The following is a 27,567-nucleotide window of genomic DNA, read 5'->3' on the forward strand; positions in this document are numbered from 1 at the left end:
GTCATTGCAGTAAATGTACGTTTAATACTATTTTTAACTATTACACATACGGTATCCATTTACCTCTAATATAAATTATTTCAGTTGTTACAGATAAAACTAGGTTCAGGAACATATTAAATCGCTACGATTTGATTTGCTTCCAGTAGATGTCAAACGAAAATAGGCTTAATAAGCACCCAAAATGAACATTAGAACACATGCTCTAGACGGTTTACAGAACGAGAAATAGTAACAATAACATTAAATTCAATACGAAGCTACAGTCTCGATTCAGGTGCCTTAGTAATCATCGTCCTGGTATATCTGAGTTAGCTTCTCATGACTATCAGGCTGACGAATTTTGCCAACGATCAGACTTTGCACTACCCACACCGTAGATACGATTAGCAACCCGTATCGGGTTGCGCTTAGTTTTATATTCTCTGGGAACTCCTGGTCCGTTAACATGTAACCAGACAAGTTTGGTGTTAGGTCCAGTTCGGACTTGATAATTCTAATGGTAGCACCAGCCAATTTGCATACCCTGCTCCAAAATTCGGTAAAGTCTTTGTTGAGACTTGCAATCTGAATGCAATAACCGGTAAACGGGTTCGCAGAGGATCGTTGATCGATGTTTCGTCCACAATTCCAACGAATGTACCGTTCCTCGATTAGTGACCAGCCGGCTGGCAGTGCGTACGGTTTGAAATCGAGCAGTGTGAGCTTTCGGCAGCACTCGATGATCCACTCATGCGATACGGCCTATGAATCGGGGAGAACAATTATGTTAACGAGATTGTGACTCGAATTTAGCGATACTTACTGGAATGTCGACTGCTAGACATTGCACATATTTTGCAGTTGCTGACGGATGAGGAGCAATCAGCTTGCACTGTTTGTATTTCGTTTTTGGAATGTCCTCGAAATGCACGTAAACTTTGCCTCCTCCAGCTTCGATCTGTTGTCGCAGATGTTCCTTAACGAAGGGCGCCATACTGAAACGGTGATACTTGTTCTTCATGGAGTCTTTGTCCTGAAACCAAATTTTGCCTCAGATAACCCGCCTGTTCACTAAACGAAAACGATAACAATTACCACATTGGTGGAACTTCCTCTGGGTGGAATGGTGCATGTAAGGATGAAATGTTTATTTTTAAACAAAATCTTACTGCCTGGGAGGGGTCCCAACAGCTCTTCCAAACCACGGTCGTGACCATTGCCAAGATATTCTGCTACGAGATACATTTCTGAAATTTGAATCCAAATCATTACTAGATCGAAGAGTATGATTTCAATTAGAGTGTACTTCTAATTTCGGATTCTTTTTCTGTTCGCTGCAGTTCAGGCTGCACTCCATCTACAGCTTCGAGACCAGATTCTGGACTAGGCGGTGCGGGAACATCCACTTCTTCGAGCGTGTCCGAAATGTCGCTGCTTTCGGAAATGGTACTCGCCTGAAGCAAGATCTGTTGTTGTTGCTGCTGCTGTTGTTGCGCTTTACTGGAAAAAGTAGTTTAAAGATTAAGTTTGTATTATTTATAAAAAATTGTCTTTTCCCTGTTCAATGAATGTGACCAGTGCCCATGACCACAGTTGTTGTCTGTCCGGTGAAGATATATACATGTTTATTAAAACGTACTCTTCATTCTCGGCAGCCGGCCCACAGACATAAATTACCTAAAACGTTATTAACGGGTGATTATTTGTGGGTATCTTTTTGGGAACACTGTTTTTGACAGATAACGCGTGAATCATGTCGTGAGCCATTATAAAACTTGTTCAGTTTGTTCTATAATTTAATCATAAATGAGCGCTGGCAAAGTTGGAGAAAGAACCACTTGCTTATCGAAAAATAGTGTTCAGCGACGAAGCCCATTGCTGGTTGAATGGATACGTCAACAAGCAAAATTGTCGCATCTGTAGTGAAGACCAGCCAGAAGCATTGCAAGAGCTACCAATGCATCCCAAAAAAAAATCGCGGTTTGGTGAGGATTGTGGGCCGGTGGCATTATTCGTGAAATACCGGCCGATATGTTGGAGAGAATAGACCATAGTTGGACTTTGAGCATGAAATCATCTTCAAACATTAAATTATATTGATCGTTCTATCGATTCCAATAAAGATTTCATTAATTTCCTCAAATTTTTATACCTTATACCAAGTCTTATACCTCTAAAATATCACCCTTTAATTATCAACGAATACGACCAGGATCAGGAGGTACATTTTGTTGGTTTCTAAAAATCTAAATCAGGGACGTTGATTTTAAATATTTTCACATGTCATCAGCGCGTTCGTCAACGACCAAGACGCTCGATACATTTATTCCTCCCATGCTCAGATGAGCAGGAAACGTCAGATCATTAACGACCAACAGTATTGTTACACTTGATTTTTTTTTCAGGAAATCAATCAACGTCTTTCGTTGAATACAATCACTTTTCAGTAATTGACGTCTTGGAGTCCCAAATAATATCTGGAATTCTACAGGGAAGCCACTTCGGCTACTGATTTTTGCTGTACTTCACACACAGCTGCGAAGATCATTCAATAGGGTATCATTTGGGTCCGACTTCTATTATTCACAGTCAATTACTTGCACTACATCACAGTTTAAGATAACACATAATCTACAATTGTACGCCACAATACTCGGTTTGTGGAAGCCGCTCTTCTTCCTCGATCACGTTCGATGTTCACCAGTTCTTACCCGCTGCGCTCCACACTTTCAGGATCGCAACATTTTTCAGGATCGCAACACAGCGTTCTTCTGCACATCGACGAAAAAACTTTCAGTGCTTGCCGCTCCTCCTCAAGCATGATCCATGTTTCGTATCCGTAGAGGATAACCGATCTTTTGCACATGGTACATTTGGTACGAGGGTGAATCTTTTTAGGCCGCAGTTTCTTTTGGAGCCCCTTGTAGTCACGACTTCCAGGATTCATAGTGTCAGTAGGATCGTAGTACCACAAACGAAATTCCAGACATGACAGTCACGAACTTTTTTTGGCGGACATCTACGGTCCTCCGTGAAACTGGCACCAATGGTGATAAATTGGTTGCACTGCTGAGTTCCCATCATACATTCATAATGCAAACGTCAAACCGTGAGAACCCTTTCGATTCGGTAGCTCATTTGTATATATTAAGATTTTATGGCACACTTTGGTTGAAATGATAACAATGCAATTATTCTCGCGCTCCACCAAGCGGTGAGTGCGGTCATTTCAGAAGGTACCGGGAACGAACCACATTTTTCACAAATATTTATATGCACGTACATGTCTTTATTATTTATCTTTGGTAGTACTAGCCATGCAATGATTCTGTACACTAAAAATCGGCTGCGAAGTCTGTTGAAACAGAAAGGCCAAATTCTACGAAAGGAATGTAATGCCCAGACTTTGCTTTGAACTTAATTTACATACATTGTACTAACTACTGGAGGTTGTTTGGTCTAGGCATTTCTGCTTCACGTCGTCCATGAAAACTTGTACAGTCATATCCGGTACCTCTCATTCATTGATTATTTACACCCTAAGAATTTTATTGTCATCGCTTACTTTCTACTTGCTCTGTCTGAGTTTCTGTTTAATCATGACCCAATAGTTCTCGATTAAGTAGAGTTCAGAACAGTTCAACGTATTAATAGTTTTGGGGACAAAAGGCACCGACTTAGCTTTTATACCGTTCCAGCAAGCTTGTTAATTAATTAGTGGTATGAAGCTGAATCAGATCAAAATAGTGATTTTTTGTGCTGTTCCGCTACCATGGCAAATACATTTAGTGAGCGCTTTAGTCTAGTAAACTAGTGGCGCGATGTAATCTAAATTTATTATTTCCGATGTACAGCCTGTTAAATAGACAAGAAGTCACTGTAGTGAAAATTCGAAAAGAAATAAAACGAAAATTGTTTCAAATTCTATTTCTCGTTTTTTTTACTTTCATTCAATTACGTTAAAATCAGGTGCAATCTCCTACAGCGTCAATATAGGTATGACTGCAACCACCAATTTTTCTCAATTCGACGACAAGCTATTTCAAATTACAGGGACAAAGAACAGACATCCAAGTAGAGATTTCAATCTGTGTAAAAAAGAGAGAGAGAGGCTTTCTTCAAAACCTGTTTCTGTCGGGTTCGCGCTTGTTCGCGACAAAATCTGGACATACCTAAACACGTATATCTCTGGAAATACTTCATCAACGACTAAAATATTTCGCAGATTGGTCTGTTTATCGTGTAAAATAAATTTTTAGTGATTCTTCGAGCTTTCAGATGGCGTCGAAAGAAGAGCAAGCTCTAAAAGTAATTGTGTGCGAAGGTAATGAAAATTCGGTACTGTCAGTAAAAGGCTTGGTTTTCCCTAAGACAATACCTGGTAACTGCAGGCTGTCTTTGTTCCAATTTTATGTCAGAATGTTTTGATAACTCCGTCCAGACAATAAGGAAAATAATAGTCCCGCTATTGAACGAATTTACTTTTATATTCTTAATGTTTATTTATGATTCTGGAAACCCACATTATCACCCCGATTCTGAATTTCGTTCGAATCGGATTATTTCGATCGATTGCAAAATTTTGCATTCTGTATCTTGATTGAGTTCGAGTTTTCCATACAAAATCATCACTCGATCGAATTACAGAATGCAAATTTTAAATCGAAGTAATCCAATGATTAGGATGACGATAAGCAGAACGATGAAGGAAGAATAAGAAGCCAGCTGTCAGGTCTTGTTTTAAGATTTTCCTGCAAGCACTGTCCATAACGTTGTTAAATCTTGCGATACACGTTTGACAACAGCCAGAAAGGCTCAGAGCGGAACAAAAACGGATTTCAGGAACCACCAGAAAAACGCGAAGGTAAAGCAAAAAAAAGGCCAGATCTTTCGGTACGTACTGTGGCTAGAGAAATAAAAAATGTCTCCAGCTCTCTTTCATACTTCCGAACACCGGCAAGGTGACGGCTAAACCTCGGGCCCGCAAGATGTATCGCGATTATTTGAAGTTTTCCTGCGATATAATGGACGATGAAACTTATGCGCTGGTAGACTTTAGGCAGCTTTTCGGAATACATTTTTATACTCCCATGCAACGGAACGGTGTAGAGGAGCATTTCAGTATAGATTACAACGGTATGGTTCCACCCCACACACAGTCAGACCTCCCAATCGTATCGATTTGGACGTGCGGTCGACGCTGAGGCTTCACACGATTGAATCAGTGCAATCAAAGAGAGACGGATATCATCGCAATAACAAAAACCCGGCATGGCTCATTTAACATAGAATCGACAGCAGTGCGAGAGCGAATTTCTCTCGATGACATTTTTGAGAATCAAAGGTTAGCCCGCTGCTGTGGGGATCCTCTCTGAAGCAACAAATGGTCGCTTATTCTCGTTTCGCGATTCGATTCTATACAGGCAGTTGATAATTGCGATAGAATCATTTTACTATTGCCGCTTATTCTAACTATGTGCATATAACCTTTGTATAAGTTGTGTCTATGAAAATGTCTGTGAATGCTCCACACAAGGGTTTTGAAATATTGCAACCTAGTATGGAATCATCAAGTTGAATCATCGACTCGATTTTCTGCGATAGTTGTCAACTTGCGATTCTCTCTTGGGAAATTCCACACAGCAACGATCATTATCAGACTGTACATTTTTTTCAAGGGCGTTAAATATTCAGAGTATGAAGTGGAGCGGAGAAATGTAGCAAAATTCTCTCACGGTGTTGTATACAATATAGATAGCAATATAACAGCTTCTGTCAAATTTTCGGCAATTACCAACACTGATAATGATTTCAATCGAGCGCCATTAAACAATTTTCACTTTCCGGAGCGTGCGACGTCGTTAAGGACACAAGTACCATCTTTGAGTTTTCGAAATCGAGTTTCACAAAAGAATCCGCAACTGTGTTTGATGAGTCATACAATTTCAAAGGCTTTCGCTTTAACAAAAACAAACTGGAAGTCGTTCTGATCACATATGTATGAGACCCTTTTCAATATCCATTTGTACGGCACCACAATTCACAAGGCTTGCGATGATGCGATATGTTTTTAGATAAACTTCCTACACAACTTTAAATGACGATAATTCACTGCATAGACCATTTACGAATAGCATTAGAAGGAACGGTCCGAGGTGGCTCCCTTGTTTCGACTCGTGACAGAAAAACAGAAGAAGTCTTATTAGGGCGCATGAAAACTATTCCAATTTGTAGGTCATATTAGTTAATATTCTCTGCGGTTCCTGGTTTCCGGTTTGAAAAGTAGCGCTCAGAACTCTACAATGAAGTTCACGTGATCCGGCGCATTGTCTCGAAAACACGAATTGTTTCAGATTTCAATCGCTTCAATAATACACACTTACACTTGCTGTTGATGGTGTTTTTCCTTATTCGAAGTAGTCCCCGAAAACTATACCTTGACGTTGCCAAAGAACCGATTTCATGACGTTTCCCTAGACCGCTTTGGAGCACTGTTGGGTAATCTTTCAGTTCTCTGGCGTATAATAATGGATTCGTCAATCGACACCAAACGTTCAACCGAATCTAATCACATATCCGAAAATGCTTGCGAAGTGTGCTCGCGTTCGTCTTTTTAGTTCTGAGTATTAGAGATGATCGGGTTTCGAGTATTTGTACCTGAAACCGGTATTGGTCGGGTACGGGTGACGATTTTTTCATTTTGAACGAGTTTGGGTCGGGTTCGATTGAAGAACAATTGAAGAAGTTTCTGGTATTTGAACCCGTTTTTTCGGGTTCGGGTCGGGTATGGGTCAATTTTAATTTTTTTTATCGGGTACGGATCAGATTCGGGTTTAAGAAATTGAACTCTACTGAGTATGCATGTGCGGCACACAGCAGCAGGATATCTTTTTCATCTGTAAAATCGAAGCCACTACTTCCGGGTGTACTCTGAAGGAGCACTAGCACCAAAACATTCATCCAGCTTTTGTCTCCCAAAAATGTTTTTTGAAGATCGAAAATCTGTTTGTCTTTCTCATATAGAAAGGTTATGCGAAAACCGACTTTAGAACCGTTGTTAGGAGGATCAAGTGTAATATAAATTTCAAATTATCATTTGAGGTAACGATGCTAAAGTTCAAATTATTATCAGTAGTTAGAAAGGTATCATTACACCACTGGGTAGATCAAAACAGGTTTTAATAAAGTTTTATATGTATGAAAACTGAACGTGGAAAAACGAGACTTTATCGAGTTACAGAATGAATGTGCAATCGCCCATTGCAAGCCCTGTCAAAACTTACCTCATAATACTGAAATGGAAGCTATCTCGCCCACAATACAGTCCAGATCTAACACCTTCCGATTGCTATCAGTTCTGACAACTAATACCTTGCTGGCAAACAGTTGTTCTATTAAATGGAAGATACAGGGTCCGGCACTCGAAGTGTAACCAATTAAAAAGGCCATAAATTCAGTTTGGAAAATTACTTTTACTTAATTCAAAGTACAAAATGTGTAAAAATAATACAAAATTCAGAATCAATTCACTTTTGCTCGATATGACAACCTTTTGCCTTGACTTGATGACTTGAGAGAGCGAAGGAGTTGCTTCGTTTGGCCGAAAGCGGTCAATTTCCGAACATTGTATTTTCTGACGAGAAAATTTTTCCAATTAAGCAATTCGTAAACTCTCAAAACGATAGGGTTTACTTGACCGACCGTTCATACGAGAATTTGAGTCATCGATTGGCCACCAGGAGGCAGCACCCGCAACAGATAATGGTTTGGGCCGCTGTAACCGCAGATGGGCGCTCTCCAATCGTTTTCATCGAGCCTGGCGTCAAGGTAAATGCGACATATTATCGAGAAAGTATTCTGGAGGTTGCTTTGAAGCCGTGGGCAGACAAACATTTCGGTGGCAGACCATGGACGTTTCAGCAGGACTCGGCACCGTCTCACAAAGCTCGAGTGAACCAAGAATGGCTGAAAAACAACGTTCCGAACTTCATCACGTCCACACAATGGCTCTCGAATTCACCAGATGCGAATCCAATGGATTATTCTCTTTGGACCATTTTGGAGAGCAAAGTCCGAACTAAAAGATACACCAGTCTCGAGGCGCTGAAAAAAGTTATTGTCCGCGAGTGGGCCAAAATACACCTGCAAGTCACATTCGGCCAAACGAAGCAACTCCTTCGCTCTCTCAAGTCATCAAGTCAAAACAAAAGGTGGTCATATCGAGCAAAAGTGAATTGATTCTGAATTTTGTATTATTTTTACACATTTTGTACTTTGAATTAAGTAAAAGTAATTTTCCAAACTGAATTTATGGCCTTTTTAATTGGTTACACTTCGAGTGCCGGACCCTGTAAAGAAATTGCTCGCAGGCGGGCAAAACTTGTAGAAAGCAATGAGCAGTACTTTCAATGAAATTCGTTCTATCAATTTTCTACAACAAAATCATGGTTTCAGCGGAAAAGGCCTTAAAACCTGATTTTAAACCCAATAGCATTGAAACTCGAAGTTAAACGACCCCCTTTCCTTCGAAGGTATTTTTTTGCGAAACCGTTAGTAAGTCTACGTCCCTTGAAGAATCTGAAAGCCCAACGAAGAATTTTTTTTCTGCCATTTAAACAGGAGAGCGTCGAGACAAGGGTCGGAAAAGAGAATGACTGTTGCCACCGGGAAAATTTTGGAAGTAAACGTACAACAAACTTACAAACGATACTACAAAATAAAAATGGTCAAATGTTTTGGCATTCCCCGTACACCAACGGGATCATAATTCTCTTTTCCTTCCGTCATCTAACTCTCGTCCATTTTTGGTTTTTCTATCCTAGACCATAAACCAGGGAATTGTCGGATAAACGGGTTCTGCATGCAAACAAACTAAAACTAAAACGAATCAGTACACAACGAATATGATTTGTTAAGAATATTTACGTTTTATTTTTGTATTCTTTAATTTTTAAAATTTCTATTTCCAGTATAGTTTCTTGCTCCTTTCAACGCTTATTTAGTTAGCGTTTATTTTTTTTTCTGCTTGTTTGTTTATGTACTGTATATTCTGATTCTACTTAGTGTCCTTTAAATAATACCGATATAGCAGTTGCAAGAGATTTTTCACACCTTTTCACTCGATTTAACGATCATAAACAGCGACCACTGCTGGGACTAATTTAGTTACGTCAATAGAGAGTGTGTACTACGAGAGTGTTTTAACTTTGTAAGCCAATTTTGCATTTGTTTTGGAACGTTTCATATTTTTAGTTCTCCGCTTAGTGCCCAACGAGAAACGAACATCCATCTCTATCTGCTGTTTTATCTGTATACTTTTTTTCTGTTGCTGGTTGCTGTCTCTCGATTACCCTGCTACAATAGAAGATACGTTCATTCTCTTATACGCTATGCTACTAGTCGAATTACGACGGAGATTTGTAGTTTTGTTTTGTTTTTTTTTATATATTATCCTGGTCTATTGAAAAGGAGTCTGGAACATTTACCTCACACTGCGCGTTTTTTTTTTCTCCCGCTTTCCTTACTCGGTGGCTTTGCTAGTAAATACTATGCCCTGTCCAGTGCGGAAGAAATTCTTAGAACCATCGGATCGAGGGAAGAAGAAAAAAAAAGAGACTATCATAGAACACAGATTGTATTGTTTCGTCACAAAACATTTCACTTGTTTAGATTTCTAAAACCTAGTACATTCGCTGTCAAACTATCTCGTCGTAAATGGTACAGTAAGAGACTAAAAGATAGACGAAGATTCACACGCTTTGTCATTGAAATAAATCCGTTTCCGTTAGCGTGCGAACTGATTGTAGAAATGTTAACCTAAATCTACCGTTTAAAAGTAGTAGAAAATTATAAATAAAGTCAATTTGTTCCGACCTAGTTTCTGTTGGTTTGTAGGAATGCCAAAAAATCTGACCAAATTCATTCGCGTGTTTGTCACTGTCGCGGTGTTGGCTTGCGAGTAAAACTAAGCTTTCTGAGGAGCACCGCCTTCCTTCTCTGAATCGCAGTAACACCGAAATGCAAAAATTGGCGAGCCTTCGTTTGATTTTCCTGGATGCTAAAACATGACACATTCGATCTGCCTAAATCACGCCTAGTGCGAAATTTGATATTCTTTATAAGCTGCGCCAAATCGCGACGTTCTCGTTATGTTCAGTATAATTTAGTTAAGTATAGTATTATTTCAATAATACTCTAGAGCATGATTGGTGACTGTTGTGTGGTGGCAGGGTTTTTCTTTATCTAAAAGTTAATTTCCTTTTTTCTTCACTTTTCAGCGACGCTCCCACTGCTTTGTTGCAGTTGTTGTTTGTTTGTTTGTTTTTTTTTTGTCACGGTAGCACTTTCCTCAACTTTGATTATGATTGGAATATAGCTAAAATTTAGTATTTGTTGCTTCTATTGACTATAAATTGTGTTGGTTTTATATCTGCATATTGATGTCATATTACTTATGTAAACTACGTATGCCGGGCTTGAGCATCGCACCGAAATGGGGGCGTTTATGAAAGCCTAGAAGTATAGAAAATTGATTAAACTTTTGTCGGTATGGGTTGCGAGTTGAATGGTGAACGGGGACTGTTGTTTGAGAATATCATTCCGGGAACCATTTTCTGATTCTGAATTTCTGGTAACTGATCGGTTTGCGATCGTGTCTCGTTCAATACAGTCATAACTTGTTTACGACTGGGACGGCAGAAACAAAGAATCAGATAGTGCTGTTATTCATAAGACGATGTAGATATTGGCAAACCTAATGAAAAAAAGACTCCTGCAATGGTGTTCTCGCGACCAGAGTCAATCATCAACATGTCGGTCAATGAATCCCCGGTCCGACAGACAGAAAGTATCACACTTATTTAATCTATCCAGCGTTAAATAGAGACAACGTTCAGATGTCATTTGGCAAAAGTTACTTTTGAAAATTAGAAACAATAGAAAAAAACTCTTCTTAATCCACATTAAAGTGTGATAATGCCTTTCTCTAAGCGTTTAAATAGTTTCATTAAACCATTTATATGATTATAACTTCACTACAAATAGTGTTTGCCATTAGTATTGTTAGGCCTCAAACGCGTCTATAATACCTTATGATCAAAAAAGAACCGGAATTTTCATTTTAAAATTCCCGCGCTTGTCCAATCGGTAAAGTTTTATTCTCTCAACGTTGGCAACACTTTTATACACATTCTGTCAAATTTTGACGCATATCGGACGATTAGTTTTTGTTTGGCGTCTATAACATTTTCAACGTTTCGGAACACTTAAATTCATTTGCAACACAAATTTGATGCACGCACGTTGTTCTAAATTTTCATCCATTATAAAAATCGCCACACGAAAATTTTTCAACTTCTTTGTATAGACGCCAAACAAAAACTAATCGTACGATATGCGTCAAAATTTGACAGAATGTGTGTAAAAGTGTTGCCAACGTTGAGAGAATAAAACTTTACCGATTGGTCAAGCGCGGGAATTTTAAAATGAAAATTCCGGTTCTTTTTTTATCATAAGGTACTTTAGAAATTGATTCATGCATTTCAGAGAAATTTTTTCGGATACGTAACCTATAAGATTACATCTCCCGAATCAGACATGCTTTCATGCACAAAATTCGGTTCAACCTAAGAAATGGCTGCTCCAAGCAAATCAACCATTATTGCATCTCGCTCTGACCGACCAAATGAGGCTGTTGGTCCGGAAGCTTTTTCATAAGTTTATATTACACTGCGGTTTTTTATGCAAATTTTCAGAGTTATGCGAGTTCCCTTCAGCGGTTTTTTTATGCAGATTCAGAGTTATGCGGTTTTTTAATGCAAATTTCAGAGTTATGCGGTTTTTTAATGCAAATTTCAGAGTTCAGCGGTTTTTTTTATGCAGATTCAGAATTATGCGGTTTTTTATGCGAATTTTCAGAGTTTTGCGTTTTTTTATGCGGTACGTGAACTCGCATAAAAAAAGACTTCAATGTATACTACTCTTCTTTTCTTCTTAGGTGTTTTTTGTGCTATTTCTTTAAGGCGTTTTTTATGTTATTTTTTTAGGTGGATTTCCGAACTTACGTGATTTTTATACAGATTTCTGAACTAACACAATTTTTCACATGGATTTTAGAAGTTACGCCTTTTTTACGTAGATTTTTCAAGTTACTTGTTTTTTATGTGTTTTTTGTGTGGATTTCCGAAGTTACGCATTTTTTTTTCACGTGGATTCCCGAAGTTACGTGTTTTTTTACACGGATTTCTTAAGTTACACAATCCATATGCGCGGTTTTTTTTAACGCTGATATCTAAAGTTACACGTTTTTGCAATTTTTGATGTTTTTTTTAACAAATTTTAGATGTTACGCGTTTTATGCGAATCTCCGATTTATTTTTCACGCGGATTTCCAAAGTTATGCCCTTGTTACGTAGATTTGCGTTTTTTTCACATGGATTTTCGAAGTAACACGATTGTTTTGCAGGCGGATTTTCGACTCACGCGTTTTTTACAAGGATTTTCGATGATATGCGTTTTTTTATGCAAATTTTCGATGTTACACTTTTTTCACACGGATTTTCAAAGTAAAGAAATTTTTTATGCGGATTTCTGAAGTTACGCCTTTTTTTCACACGGATTTCTTAAGTTACACAATTCTTATATGCGTTTTTTTAACGCGGATATCTGAAGTTACGCATTTTTTACAATTTTTGATGCTTTTGTAACAAATTTTAGATGTTACGCGATTTATGCGAATCTCCGAAACTACGCGTTTTTTTTTCACGCGGATTTCCAAAGTTATGCCCTTGTTACGTAGATTTGCGTTTTTTTACATGGATTTTCGAAGTAACACGATTTTTTTGCAGGCGGATTTTCGACACACGCGTTTTTTACAAGGATTTTCGATGTTATGCGTTTTTTCATGCAAATTTTCGATGTTACACTTTTTTCACTCGGATTTCCGAAGTAAAAAAATTTTTATGCGGATTTCTGAAGTTACGCCTTTTTTTCACACGGATTTCTTAAGTTACACAATTCTTATATGCGTTTTTTTAACGCGGATATCTAAAGTTACGCATTTTTTACAATTTTTGATGCTTTTGTAACAAATTTTAGATGTTACGCGATTTATGCGAATCTCCGAAACTACGCGTTTTTTTTTCACGCGGATTTCCAAAGTTATGCCCTTGTTACGTAGATTTGCGTTTTTTTACATGGATTTTCGAAGTAACACGATTTTTTTGCAGGCGGATTTTCGACACACGCGTTTTTTACAAGGATTTTCGATGTTATGCGTTTTTTCATGCAAATTTTCGATGTTACACTTTTTTCACACGGATTTCCGAAGTAAAAAAATTTTTATGCGGATTTCTGAAGTTACGCGTTTTTTTTACACGGATTTCCTAAGTTACACAATTCTTATCTGCGGTTTTTTTAACGCGGATATCTAAAGTTACGCATTTTTTACAATTTTTGATGCTTTTTTAACAAATTTTAGATGTTACGCGTTTTATGCGAATCTCCGAAGCTACGCGATTTTTTTTTTCACGCGGATTTCCTAAGTAACACGATTTTTTACGCGGATTTCCAAAGTTACGCCCTTGTTTCGTAGATTTGCGTTTTTTACACGGACTTTCGAAGTAACACGATTTTTTTGCAGGCGGATTTTCGACTTACGCGTTTTTCACTAAGATTTTCGATGTAACGCGTTTTTTTATGCGAATTCCCGAAGTTATACTTTTTTCACACGGATTTCCGAAGTAAAGTGATTTTTTATGCGGATTTCAGAAGTTACGTGACTTTTTTTCACGAGGATTTCCGACGTAACACGATTTTTCCCGTGGATTTCCGAAGTAATGCGTTCGTTCGGGCGGATTACTGAAGTTATTCTTTTTTTGCGCGAACTTCCTAAGTTACGCAATTTTTTTTTCATGCGATTTTCCGAAGTAACACGATTTTTAACGCGGATCTCCGAATTTATGCAAAGTTACGTGAATTTTTTACGCGGATTTTTAAAGTTATTTAGTTTTTTATGCGTTTTTTTACACGGATAACCGAACTTATGCGATTTTTTCATGTGCATTTTAGAAGACGATTTTTTACGCGGATTTTCGGAGCTACACGGTATTTTACAAAGGTATAATGAATATTATGATTAAACATTAGTATTTAGAACAAGAGTAACTACAACACCTATAACTAATAACCAATCGTATGAACAACAAAGATGAAGGGCCAATGGATCAAAACACTTGTAATGTAAAACGTTGATGTACTACACAAAGATAAGATTAAAGAGATATTTTACAAAAAAATTGAATTAGTATATCTTGATAAATAACATCGAAATTTGGGAAAAAGAAATTGTTCTCATTTCTGTAACGTTTCACAGAAAAAAATTATTTATTAAAAAGAAACAAATATTTGTTCGGTTATAAACAAGCATAATCTACAAATCGAAATAGTTTTGATACAAAATTAGAAGTTTTTTACATTTTGCAGTGTCACTCTGAATGACGGTTTAAAATTTCAAACCAGTAGTTCCGGAATACCTTTTATTTGGACCTTAGCATGTGAAAATCGGTTGTGTCATCTCTGTGAATGTGAAATGAGTTTCTTTTCGGAGTTTTTATCTACTATTTCTGGTACTTGCAGAACAGGACCAGTAAATTGAAATAGTTTTGAACCAAATTCTTACATCATGCACATTAGAACAAAATTCTGGAATTGTGCAAAGGATCGTGAAACCTTCCATATGAATCTAAGTTTGAAAAAAAAAAGAACCGATTGAGCCATCACAAAGAAAAGTGAGTGAGCTCCACTTTGTGGGCTTGTATGGTTAGTAACTTACAAGACTTGTGAGCTTGAAGAATTTTACTATTTTAGAGAATTTATCTGTTCTTCAATAAAAGCAAACTGTTGAATGTGCAGTAGTAATTCGGGAACCGGAAGTTAGATACAAATGGAATTCGAAAAAAAAATCTTTGGAAAAATAGTGTCTTTCGTTTGCACCTAAGTTAGTAAAAATCGTTCCAGCCAGCCTTCCCGACTTCGATTCAAAAGTCGGCTTTCACATTAATTGCATAGCTTTTCTTCAAAAGAAAGGCAAAAATGTCGTTTTTTGTCAAACCGGGAACTCTTTGATTGCCATGTGACTTTCAAGCGTTATCTAATATGCCCTGCAGTACAAAAAAAAAACGATTTTTTCAAAGAAGTAAATGAATCTTGATGTAAAGAAAGTAAAGAAATTCAACTTAACAAAGTTTAATGCTCAATTTATATACAATTTTTAGCCTAACAGTAAGCAGCTCGATTCGAAACTGAACATACCAACTAATGTGGAAAATAAAACCATTTGATGCTGCAAGGTAGTGCCCATACATTCAGTAAAGTGAACATATTGAAACTCTTACCAAGTAAAGAGCATCTGCGGGAAGTATTGATTCAAAACTTTGCTTAAAAAACAGTGCTGCTCAGACCCGTCGAATTTCATTGTGTCAAATACAAAGAACAAACAGGTCAACCCAACAAATTTGAAGATACCGAAAGGCAAGGACTATTGCAAGAAGATAATACTCACTCAGAAACAAGTGACGGAGAGGTTAATCATTAGTCGCCCAAGTTTACTATTCGTGCACATGTCATTGGAATGATGTAGAATGGGGTTCTCCATTAGCTGAGCGTTATTCAGCAGGAAAAGCGAAGAACGGTTAGCGAAATCTTGCTTTCTCGCCATCAAAGAAGTGTTCCCTGCATTGGATCGTGGCGGGATCTCATGCGCAAACGAGCACTACGAGCTTTTCGAACCAGGGGAAACTGTAAATTCTCAGACTTGGCTTTCCCTTTCGATCATCATTCACCTCGATTCGGTATTTCATTCGAATCGTATTATATCGTTCGAGTACGAAATTTTGCATTGAGCACCGTTGGCGGTATTCGTAGTGTCAGTAGGATCGTAGCACCAGCCATACAATGGTTCTGTACGCGCTGAATCGGCTGCGAAGTCTGTTGAAACAGAAGGTCAAATTCCACTATAGGAATGTAATACCAAAGCGAGGATCCCAAACGACAGAGCCGTACTCAAGGGTAAAATGCACAAGTGAACAATAATGAAATTGGAACCAGTATATATTAGTAAAATAGTCATTCATTCTCATATACAAATCATACACCCCGAGAAGCTTTGAAAACTATATAGCTTTACGAGAAAAAAAAAACATTAAGGTCTTCAACGCATGTCGTACTATTAAGGATCATTCCAGAAAGTAGCCGGAATGAAAGGTTCCCTTTTCTTGGTAAGCGTAATACGTAATTTACTCGGCCTTTGAATATAACAATAAATATTAACGTCATCAGCACGCAACACTATGGATGAAGACCACCAGAGAAAATATAATGTAGTTAAAGTACAGTAAGAATATTAAAGGCCCAAGATGACTACCTTGCGGAATTCCGGAAGAAACGCAAAACTCATTGGAAACGTAATTGTCGATTCTCGCTGCTAAACGTCGATTCATCGAAGGATGTTTGAACCGAACCTAAGTCTTTTTAATCCAACAATAGTAATATCTTGGGTAATTATATCGAAGACTGAATTTGACAAACCATTACTTAAGTAGGATATAAATTACAATAAAATGCATTGTAGGATGCCACATATAAAATATCTTTTTTGAAGGTCATGATTTGATGTTTTTTTAACGTTGTCAATTTTTGTAACATCTTATACAGATTGGTGCATCAGAAGGAAAAAAAACAATCCCTCTCTGGTTCGATAAATGACCACAAGGCTGAATTCTTTGTAACGATGAGACTTCGTCATTCAAACAAATCTTACCTTCGACCACGCCGTCCCTTCTTGGCGACACCGCCCGAGTAGCCAGCCTCCGGTGTGACCGGTGTCTGCGGTTTGTCCCCACCTCGCTTGCTCCTGGTTGACCGAGATCCCTTCTCGGCACTGGCCACCAACGGTTCGTCCGGAGTTTTGAGAAGTGGAGTGTTGGCAGCGCTTCCACCCCGTTTTCCACTGCTCTGAGGTGATTGCAATTCATCGCCGGTTTCCAGTGCCTTGCACGCCTTGTTTATCGCCTTTGCCTGTTCTTCAGTCAGATACAAATCGGAGGCAGTCACTTCGACGGTTCCCTCATCGAGAAGCACTGCGTACACCACTTCGTTGTCTTCATTTCGCTTGATTTCCTGTACGAAACCGGGCTCGTACGTGTCTCCACCCGTTAATGCATGGACGGAGTGTCCCTTGATTGGCAGTGTGTCTTTATCGCCAATCACAATCACGTCCTTTGAGAGCGCTTTGGAAGCACCATCCTCGAATAGTACCATATATTTGTTGTCACCTTTGAATCCCGTAACCTTTCCAGCGTAATACTTCCGATCGGACCATCGTGCCAGACAGCAGAGGTAGTTCGAGGTGTCCTCCTTGGGGGTTTCGTCGACTTCGGGCGATTCGGTGACGACGGACTTCTGACCCTTTTTCGCTTGCTTTGCCGATTGTTTCGCTTTTGGTTCTTCCTCTTCGGCAACGTCCGAATGTGTCCGCTTTCGTCCGGCAGTGGTCTTCTTCGCAGCAGAAGAAGGTCGACCCTTGGGCGTTTTCATTGCCGTTGACTTGTCCGGTTCAGCATCGGAAAGATCATCGTCTTTGCCGAGGGCTCGTTTAATTTTGGTGAACTCCTCAACCATCAGACTCGCAAGCGCCTTGGCACCTCGTACTGTATGTTTGCTTTTGGACAGTGATGCCTTGAGGTGACTCGTTCCGGAGGAGCTCTCGGTTGTGCTCGAATGTGACATAGCCGAATCTATTGCCGGACGGGGCGGTGGAAGTGAAAACGGACCGAGACTACCGACGCTTCCGTTGGAGGACTGTTTTGAGGAATCGGTTAGGTCATGCGTCGAACCAGTCACTGCCGTTCCAGCAGCAGCACCAACTGGCGGAGATTTGTGTTCCAGTCTTTCGACGGACAAAAATTGCAGCTCTGTTCCTTCGAACCAAACACTAACCTCGTACAAGGCTTCCTCGGATGTCAAAGCCGCAGTAAGGTCCAGCTTGTTGACGGTCGTGGTTGTGGTGGCTGCTGCCGTCGTAATGCTCGTCGATGGGGCGCCCGATTTATCGTCCAGCTCCGAGCCGGAAGTGGAAGAGATGCCGTTGAATTTTCGCGCATTGGTGGCGTACATGTTCGTCTCGTCGGCCGTGTTGAGAGCGGAAGAAGCTGTAATGTAGAAGTAAAAAAAAAGTTGATTATGCATCCATCACTATTATTTTGTATATACGTTTCGTCTTTAACTCGTCAGCACACAGCAGTCCATGTTGAACTGCCACGCCACTCAGTTGATCAGTGTCTTTATAAGAGTTATGGAAATAAATAATGATTTCGAAAATCGCTACTGAAATTTTTCGACCAGAAAATTCACTGAAGCAAAAAATTCACTGATTTTTTTGAATGCGAGATACTCACTGAAACTGATCCTACGTGGGAATGAATCAGTCGTGAAAAGTTCACTAGCGAACATTCTCCTCGATCTTTAAGAAAAAAATTCACACATGAAATAAATCTGAAATGATTTTTGTGCAGAAAATGAATTTTCATATCCGTTATTACTCAACCCTTAGGAGAACACTTGATGAATAAATTCGCCGTTGAACATAAACTGAACTCTTGCACAATGATGCTTTGTTGATTAGTGAAAAAATTGATAATTTCAGGTATTTTTAATAATGTAGGCTGGCCCAATACGAGAAAATGTAATATGTTTGACTATTTGTAATGCTCTATCTATTAATAAATCAATAGCACTTTGTATTTTGAAATTTTAACATTTTTAATAAGCGTAGAGTGACTCAATATGGAAAAATGTAAAATGGTGGTATAAGTCCAAATTGTTTCAACTATCAATTGATCCACTGGTTTCCTGCTCCATGTCGTAAAAGGCCACTAAAACAGGAGCTCGTAAGTCAAGGTGTATCGCCGTGCCGATGACTAATTGGCTGCATGTGCTTAAATAACACAATCGTAAACGGAACATTAGTGGGCTTTGCCCTTGCGGAACTCTAAAATCCCTGTCACAATTTGGCTGACTAATTGACAACTAAGACAGAAAGTATGTCTATTGGTCGGCCTATTTGCCGCAAAATCTTTATCTTTCTTAAACACTGACGATGTCGTTTATCTGGTTCTGCAAAGAAAATAGCTTTTGGTAAGTTGGATGAGCTTGCAAACCTGCGCTGAGACAAAAGCATTTTTACCACATTTGAATCTGGAAATATCAAAACGCCGACCGTATTTTTCCAAGGATCACCGCTACTCTAATCAGAGCTCTGACTGGACATAGCGAACTTCACTATCACATGGCTACTTCTATGGATATCATGTTTTTTTTCTAGATATTGAACTAAACTATTTATTTTTTACAATCTATCAACAGACACAATTTTGTCTTAATGATAATTCCGTCGATCATGCCGTTGTATTGCCTCAATTCTATTAGCACCGTTCAGGCAGCAGGGATTCCAAACTGCCGAGCAATATTCGAGAGTAGAACGAACATGCGAACAATGAAGGGATTTTGGACTGTGTACGTCTGTAAAGTGCATAGAATCCTAAGCTACGGGAAGTTTTAGCTACAATGTAACTGATGTGTTATTTGAATGTATACCGCAGGGTAGTCATCTCGGACCGTTAATAAATTTAATGTACTTCAAGGATGCCAAATTTGTTTTGGGAGGTCCTTGCTTATCGTTTGCTGATGATTTTTTTAGATATTTTTATTCAGGCCTATTTGCGTACAAGCTTTACGTGGCCGAATTAGCCGATTTTTTTAATAAAGAATTTTTTTAAGTGGATCTCGTTGTCACTCTTTTTCTAGGAGAAGAGCTTCCATTTTATTTCTGCGAGGATTGAGGGGCACTTTGTTCGTGGCTCGTTTCGTCATCCATTGCCTCATCGGTTGTATTGTTGTTGGTGTTCGTCTTCGTTTCGTTTTCCTTGTTTGCAGTTGCTGGTTGGTTTGATGGTGAAACATGAGTACTGCGCTCACCAGTTTTCGTTGTTGAACGGTTGACCTTGTCTTTGTTTGAAGATGTCTTTTTCGCAGTTTCAGTGCAAGGTTTACCGTAGTGTGCAGGTTGTTCACAAAACTGACATGTAACCAGCTGATTTTCATAGGTAATCAAAGTTTTACACGGACGTGTCCCACCTTGACCACAAATGATGTAAGATGGAATTGCCTTACGTAGTTACATACGCACAACTCGCACGCCATTCCGGATGCCGGGGAAAAAATTCCGCCACCCTTCGATGGAAAGGATTTCACCGTACTGCGACATATTCTCCCGAACGAACTTATCGGTGGCCTGCGGGGGAAGGTCATGCACGCGTACTTCTATGGCATTGTCTACCATGTGCACAGGGATTTTGTTTTTAATGTTGTCACACTCAACGCTGTGCACCTTGTTGTAAACCGAAGCGAATGCAAGTGCATCGCTTTCACGTTTAAACATAATGTACACACAGTTAGACGCCTTGTTGAATTGAATCTTACTTACATTATTAGCGTCTAGATGCATTCGTTCTTTAAGTAAGATTTCAATTTCATTTGCTGCTGTTCTAACTTTGCAACGCTTGAAACCTATACAAATTGAATTCGGTCTTGCAGGCCAAGTTTCAGGCTTTGTTAAATCGTATTTGACCATTCCGTACACTCTATTGTTCACTGGCGTATTGTCTTTGTTTCTGTTGTTTCGACCGTAAGCGATTTTCGACTATGTCGGGTGAGATGCGAACACGAACTGAGTTTGCTGATGATGTTAAAACCTACCACATCAACCGCAACTTAGAAGACGCAGACTCTTTTCAGTTGTTCATCGAGATGGATGCCAAGATCCTTAACGATAGTCGACCTTCCTATCAAGGATCGTCTATGTAGAAAGTATTCGACATGGAATGGCACTTTCATCCTAGTGAACGTAATGGTCGAGCACTTGTGATTAACTTTCATACGGTTAACTTTACATCACTCTGTAAAGATTAACAATTGCCGCAGCAAGAAGGTAGCGTTTTCTAAGTTGCGGATGATGTGGTAGACCTAGACATCATCAGCAAACGATAAGCGCGAACCTTCCAGGGCAAAATTGAAGTACAGTGAAAATATTAACGGTTCGAGGTGCCTTCCCTGTTGTATCCCGGATGATGCGAGGAATTCTCCGGAAGTGTGATCTTGTCCAATTTGGCAATGTGAGTCTGTCCAATTTCGCAATCGTGATATCGTGGTTGTTTATATCGAAAGCGGAGGAAAGATCTGTACAGATAACTTCCGTTCGTAAACCGTTAGACATTACATCAGTCACATAAGACAAAACCGATAGTTAATCTGTGGTTGTAGAGCGGTTAGGCATGAAACCGTATTGAGTGTCGACGATATATTGCTTGCAGTGATTGAAAATCTGTGTCAGTATAACCTTTTCGAAAAGCTTTGGTTTATTGCTGAGGGAAGTAATACTGTGGTGGTAGGAAGCTTCCTATAAATTGGGGAACACTTCCGTAGCGAGGTGACATTCGAAATAAGGACCTGGAGTAGTCTTCGTCAATATTGATGCAATTCAATGAGTTATAGATATTTAGGCACTTCGGCAGTTTGCCATGGTGGATGCCGGGTCTGCCGAATCGATCGTTTCGGTACAAAGTAGTCGACTGTGTAGCTCATTACATTAGAGAACGTCTGCGCAGCAGTGCCGTCCGTTGTAATGCTGACATTCTGTAAGCAATTAAAATCGAGCGCAGTATGTGATAGATAATGATGTACAAAATTCACCAGAGGGAATGGCGAAGCGCTAATCGTTGATGCAACATTTTCTCTACTTGAAAAGCAAAGATCCAACTTCCGATTATATTCATCGCATACTATTCAACGTGCTGAGTATTATTCGTGTGATTGCGATTATGGTACTTCATATTATCTGATATGTAACCGTCCCGCATTGATGCAATTACGTATCCGGGGTTTTAATTCTTCATACATGGTTGAATCTGTGTATGGAGAGCTAAAATTGAAAGATAATCTATTGTTTCTCACCCAATGTGGTAAGGAGGTACAGTCAGAGGGTTTCAACGTTCTTCCTGGAATGAATGAATTCTTTCTGTTTTTACCCCTAAATGTTTTAGCAGTTTCTCCGGGAATGCAGAGTTGTGTCGAGTCCTTTCACGAGTTGGAGGTTTTATTATTTAAAAGATATTTTTTTTATTCAGGCCTATTTGCGTACAAGCTTTACGTGGCCGATTGAGCCGATTTTTTAAATAATTTTTTTTTTTGAGTTGGATCTCGTTGTCACCCTTTTTCTAGGGGGAGAGGAGCTTCCATTTCCCTCCTGCGAGGATTGAGGGGCACTTCGTTCGTGGTTCGTCTCGTCATCCATTGCCACATCGATGGTATTGTTGTTGGTTTCATTGTTAGTTGCTGGAGATGAGCTTTGTTGTACATTGTTTGCAGTTGCTGGTTGGTTGGATGGTAAGTTGTTCACTGCCGCTAATGCACTTTGTTCTATAGGGGATACGTTGGATGGTTTCGTTGAAGGGGATGCTTCACTGTTGTTGGTGACTGTTACAGGTGTACTGGGGTTGCTTTGGGTTGGTGTGACGGAAGCACTGTTGTCCTTTGGTGTACTTGTCTCCTTGTCCAGTTTATCACATGGCTTACCGTAGTGAACAGCTTTTTGACAATACTGACATGTGGCCATCTGATTGTCATAGGTAACAAGTGATTTGCACGGAATTCTTGTATCTTGACCGAAAATCACATAAGAAGGTATAGGCTTCTTCAAGTGTATGCGTAATAAACGTACGCCATTTATAATACCGGGGAAAAAATTCTTCCACTTTTCTTTTTCGATAGAGAGAATCTCTCCGTATTGGGACATAATTTTGCGAATATAAGAATCGGTGACGCTTGAGTGAAGATCATGCACACGCACTTCTATAGCACTATCATCCATATATACTGGAATGTTGTACCTAATGTTCTCGTGTTCCACATAGTGCACATTATTATTGTCTTTGGCATATTGAATTGCATCCAACTCTTTATAAAACTGGATGTACACAACATTATTCGTCTTATTGCATTGAAGTAAATGCACACGTTTAATGTCCAGCTGCATTTGCTCCTTAAGCAAACCTTCAAGTTCTCGTATCGAAGGTCGAATTTTGCACTGCCTGAAGTCAACAACAATTGTATTCTTTCGTGTCGACGGTAGCTTTTGTTCGTTTGGTTCACTCATTTTCGAGGTCTATTGTTCACTACACAATACTGTACTTGGTTTCTTCTGTTTCCAACGTAAGCGGTTTTGTTTATCGACTGACTTGGATGAGATGTAAAACCGAACTGAGTTGGAGGTTTTATGAAATGTGCACTTTGGCAACTGCAGATTGTTCAGTATTATTTCGAGAATGCAAATCGAGGTTGTTTCTACTTGTTTTGTGTTATTTTCCCATCTCATCCACTACACCTCCCATCAGAAAAATGATGATAAGACATGGAAAATGCCACCGCAATCGAGTGATAATGAAACATTTTTTTTTCTGATCATGATTTTGCCAGCACTAGTATTTACTTTACGTTCTGAACTTCATCAGTAAAGGTACTGTGACTCGGAACAAATTGAAGGCTTGCAAGTAGAGATAGCTTCACGTCTGTTTAGCGATTACACCAATTAGCAGTTCAACATGAAATGTTATGCACGAATGATTCAAAGATGAAACGTAAATGCAAAAACAATAGAAACAGTCATGTTTGAAAACAAACCCTCTAGATCAGTCCCTCTTTCTCTCCCCTCAAGACTTACCGGTACATGAATCCACCTCGGATGATTCCGTTGTCTTCAAACTGCTCTCATCTTTGACAACGGTGACCGTGTCCTTGGTCGCGGTGGATGTTTCCTTTTCCATCTCGGATGAACCGGTAACCCCCGATGTGGACGCAACTGTGGTATCCTTTTCGTCGACGGTGGAATTGTCCGCAACAATAGCGCTGTGTTCGTCTTCCTCCTGCTGACTGTTATCCACCGAGTGGCGGGTAATTTTGCTTACATTTTCCGAACTGATTTCAAACTGCTTCTGAATCGGTGTAGAATTGTAAACATTGCTGGAACTGACGGCAGTATTCGGTGTGCTGCTTCCATTCGAGATCATATCCAAACGTTGCTTCAGCCGATCGGCCAGTTTATCCGAACTGGAAGTTGGTAGTGAACATTCAATACTGTCATCGAGCAGTTTCGCTGTGTCCACTTTGGATTCACTCTCGGATCTAGCCGTTGCATCCAGGTTTTTGTTATGCGCTGATGTTGTAGCAACATCAGCATCACTCTGGCTGTCGGCAACGATGGCTGAGTCGGCCTTGTCAAGAGATTCGAATGCCTCGTCGCTGGTAGTGTTCATACTTTCCGTCACATCTCCATCGCTGGGACCGCTTTGTGTAGGTACTGGATCGGAATCAACCTCCATGGATTCTGCCTTTTCGATTGGGTTCGAAGCGACGGCAGCTGGTTTCGGGGAAGGAACCGACACTACATCGTCTTGTGCTGAAGTCGTTTCCTTGACCTCTTCATCATCCTTATCTGTGCATTCGAAAGCTTGCTTTTTAATGCAAGGAGCTTCGGAAACTGCCACCTGAGAAGGCTCTTCAATCGTGGGTTCCACATCTACTTCCATGGCTTCGTCGGATTCTTCCGGTTGCTTGCCAACAACAGCAGGAACTGCAACCTCCACTTCGGGTGTTGAGTCAACCTCTACGACTGGATCTGCATCCACTGCTGAAGGTTTCTCATCGGAGCTGGTAACCGTGTCGGCTTCGGTAGGCTGTTCAGCTGACTCGATCGTGTCGGTGGAACTTGTTTCAACGGGTTCCTTCGGTTCCGAGGAAGATGTGATGGTGTTTTCATTTTTCAATTCGGATACCGGAAGTGAGCTAGATGGTTGCTCTTCCACCGGAGATAGTTTTGGCTCCGTGTTAGGTTCGGTATCTGGAAGCGACTCGGATTTCGGTTCTACTTCGTTTTCCTGCTGGGGATCGCAGGATGGCTCCGGTTGGGCATCTTCTTTTTCTACCGTTTTAGGAACATCTTCTGGCGGGGGGTTTAATACGGATGTTTCTTCAATGACTGGTGCTTTTTCAGGCTGTACTTCTGCGGCGGTTTCGATGTTGTCCTGTTTGCTGTAATAAAGGATATATGAAATTCAAACCTAACGATTCTATAGTTTATCTGTAAACTACTTACTCTTGGGAAGAATGATCGTTTACTTCTAGTCCATCTTCAACATTTTCGTTGTCAGCAACGTTGGCAGATGTTTGATCTGGTTTTTCGTTGGAAACAACTTCTTTTGATTCCGGATTTTGATCGACAAGTTTTTTCTCTTGTTCAGCCTGTTCTGTTTCTGTTTTTTCCTGTGGTTGATCGACTGCAATTGATTCTGATTCCACTAGTTTTTCGGTCTCAGCCGGAGATGTTAGATCCACGTCGGACTCAGTAGATTTAGAATCACTTTCCAGAAGCTTTTCCTCGTCTATTATTTCTTCCGATTCTGATCGCATACTTGCAGGTGCTACAGAGTCTGTAGTTTCTTTTGGTTCCCTGTCATCAGGCGAAGGAATGTCAACCACACTAGGATTATCGGGAGTTTCCTTAATTTCCGGTGAAGCCAAGTCCACAGGATCCGGACCCGGTGGAGGTACAGATTCTTCTGCAGGGTCATGTGTCTCCGCTTTCGATTTATCATCAGTGATCGATGATTTTTCTTCCACCAAAAGTTCTGGTTCTACAACCGATTTTTCTACTGTTTTATCGGCAATTGCAGATTGCTCATTTTCGGTTGGAGATTCCTCAACTTTCTCTGGTTCAGCAGTTTTATCGCTTTCTACCGTGGGTTCATCGATTTTTTCCGTCGGCTTTTCCGGAACTGGTATGTTTTTTTCTACCGGATTTTCAATGCTATGAGTGGAACTTTCTTCTACATGAAGCTTCTTGCTTGAAGGTTCAACCGCTTCTTCGTCTTCTGAATGTCGTCGCTTGACAGAGCTCGATGGTTCATCCGGTTGCTCATGATCTGGTCCACCGTTCGTTGTCGTTCCTACTGCGGCTGAATCAGACGAAGAAACATCATCCTTTTTCTCCGTACCTCCATCGACGATATCCATTTTGTCATCGTCGATTGCTGGCTTTTCTTCCTCCGATAAAGAATCCGCTTCGTTACTCTTTTCCAGTCCATTCTGATGGGCCACATCAGCAGTCGCATCGTTCATTTTCCCGCTGTTGGAAGCTGTTTCTTCTTCATCACCTTTTTCCATGGCTTCCAGCCGCTGAATCAGATCATCGTTCTCCATATCGACATCGTTGTCGGGATTTGCACCTCCAGCTGCTGGTTTCACAACTTCCGAACTAGCTTCAATACGATCTAGCTGTTCTAGGAGATCATCCTTCTCAGGTGGAGAATCCAACCCGTCTCCACCGCCCTTCATCGTGGCAGCTGATTTTAGCTCATCGGCAACCTTTTCTTTTAGCACAGCCGGATCAATCGGCTCACTCGGTGTGGGATCTAAGGGAAAAATAAATTTGATTATATTAAAAGTTGTTTAATTAGCCTAAAATAAATTCTGTTGGATTTTCAAGATTCGATCGTTAAATTTTCATTTCGATATGCAATTTCATACCATTTGTTTTTGATATTTTTTTAAATAAAAAATGGCAGTTTTGATTTTCAATACTTCAAAAACAGTTTTATCATACTAATCCAATGTGTCAAATGAACCCGAACCAAAAAAAATCCAACTCGCCAACCCCTCGGTGGCATCAGGAAATTTGTAAGCAAAAACACTCGCTTTAAATGCAGCAGCACACATACAAGTGATTAATAAAAAAAAGGAAAGCCACACTAGTGTTGGTGCAGCAGCAAGCAGCGCCACAGTTCGTTGTCAAGATTTTTGCAGAAGCTGCCTCTGAAGCCGAACAGTGGTGAAAAGAAGAACACGAAGAGCCCGTCAAAGAGACAAGGGGAAAATATTACCTGTTGGCCCCGCCATCAACCCAGGGAATATAAATCAATAGTGACATTTTCTCGCCGAAAAGCTGCTCAGCCGAAACATTACCGTCGTAACGTGCAACTTACCACTATTGGAAGAAACGGTGATCTTCTCCGTCAAGTTCGATTCCGCATCCATTTTTCCTTTGCTATAACGCCGAAACTTTTTCTGGTTTACTGCCTCGTCGTCGTTTCGCTCACTCCCGGCAAGTTTTACAATCCGGTATCTCTTTCACACCTACTAAAGCGATGGAACGCTGTCCCCTTATGCCAAGTATTTCACACAGAACGAAGAAAGATGTCCAGCAGCAGCCCAGAAGCTAAATATTTCCCGGCAGTTTTAAACATGTAAATCCACTTCCACCAATCAACTTTCACTGTTTTCACAATCACTATATTGATTTGCGCTCTCTTTTAACTTTTTCGACACTGATTTCAGCGAAAAACACAGTTAATTTTTGTTTAGCCGAGCCCGAACGAGTCGCTTTGCTTTTTCAATGCACGCGAGCCAGCGTTGCCAAGAACG

At 40.0% G+C, this 27,567-nt stretch overlaps 1 protein-coding gene across 2 annotated transcripts; it reads right to left on the reverse strand.

The window, feature by feature from the left end:
* On the reverse strand, positions 1-27,567 carry LOC131427098 (titin-like). Of its 2 annotated transcripts, XM_058590019.1 has the most exons (8): positions 27,129-27,567; positions 25,244-26,558; positions 23,813-25,179; positions 16,799-18,188; positions 1,289-1,482; positions 1,078-1,229; positions 806-1,015; positions 1-744 (listed from the first exon to the last, which is right to left on the reverse strand). In XM_058590019.1, exons 1-8 carry the CDS (start codon positions 27,178-27,180, stop codon positions 283-285), a joined length of 5,142 nt encoding a protein of 1,713 aa, XP_058446002.1. In that variant the 5' UTR covers positions 27,181-27,567; the 3' UTR covers positions 1-282. The 2 variants fall into 2 exon arrangements, with proteins under 2 accessions (XP_058446002.1, XP_058446004.1); XM_058590021.1 differs by lacking the exons at positions 1-744; positions 806-1,015; positions 1,078-1,229; positions 1,289-1,482 and adding an exon at positions 8,890-10,494.

The sequence above is a fragment of the Malaya genurostris genome, chromosome 2 (assembly GCF_030247185.1).
Source record: "Malaya genurostris strain Urasoe2022 chromosome 2, Malgen_1.1, whole genome shotgun sequence".
Lineage (NCBI taxonomy): Eukaryota > Metazoa > Arthropoda > Insecta > Diptera > Culicidae > Malaya > Malaya genurostris.

Coding starts and splice junctions, on each gene's coding strand:
- LOC131427098 (XM_058590019.1), bottom strand. CDS start 27,180: ATGGATGCGGAATCGAACTTGACGGAGAAGATCACCGTTTCTTCCAAT. Junction 25,180..25,243: donor AACGATCATTCTTCCCAAGA/GTAAGTAGTTTA, acceptor CCTTTATTACAG/CAAACAGGACAACATCGAAA. Junction 18,189..23,812: donor CGAGGTGGATTCATGTACCG/GTAAGTCTTGAG, acceptor TCTACATTACAG/CTTCTTCCGCTCTCAACACG.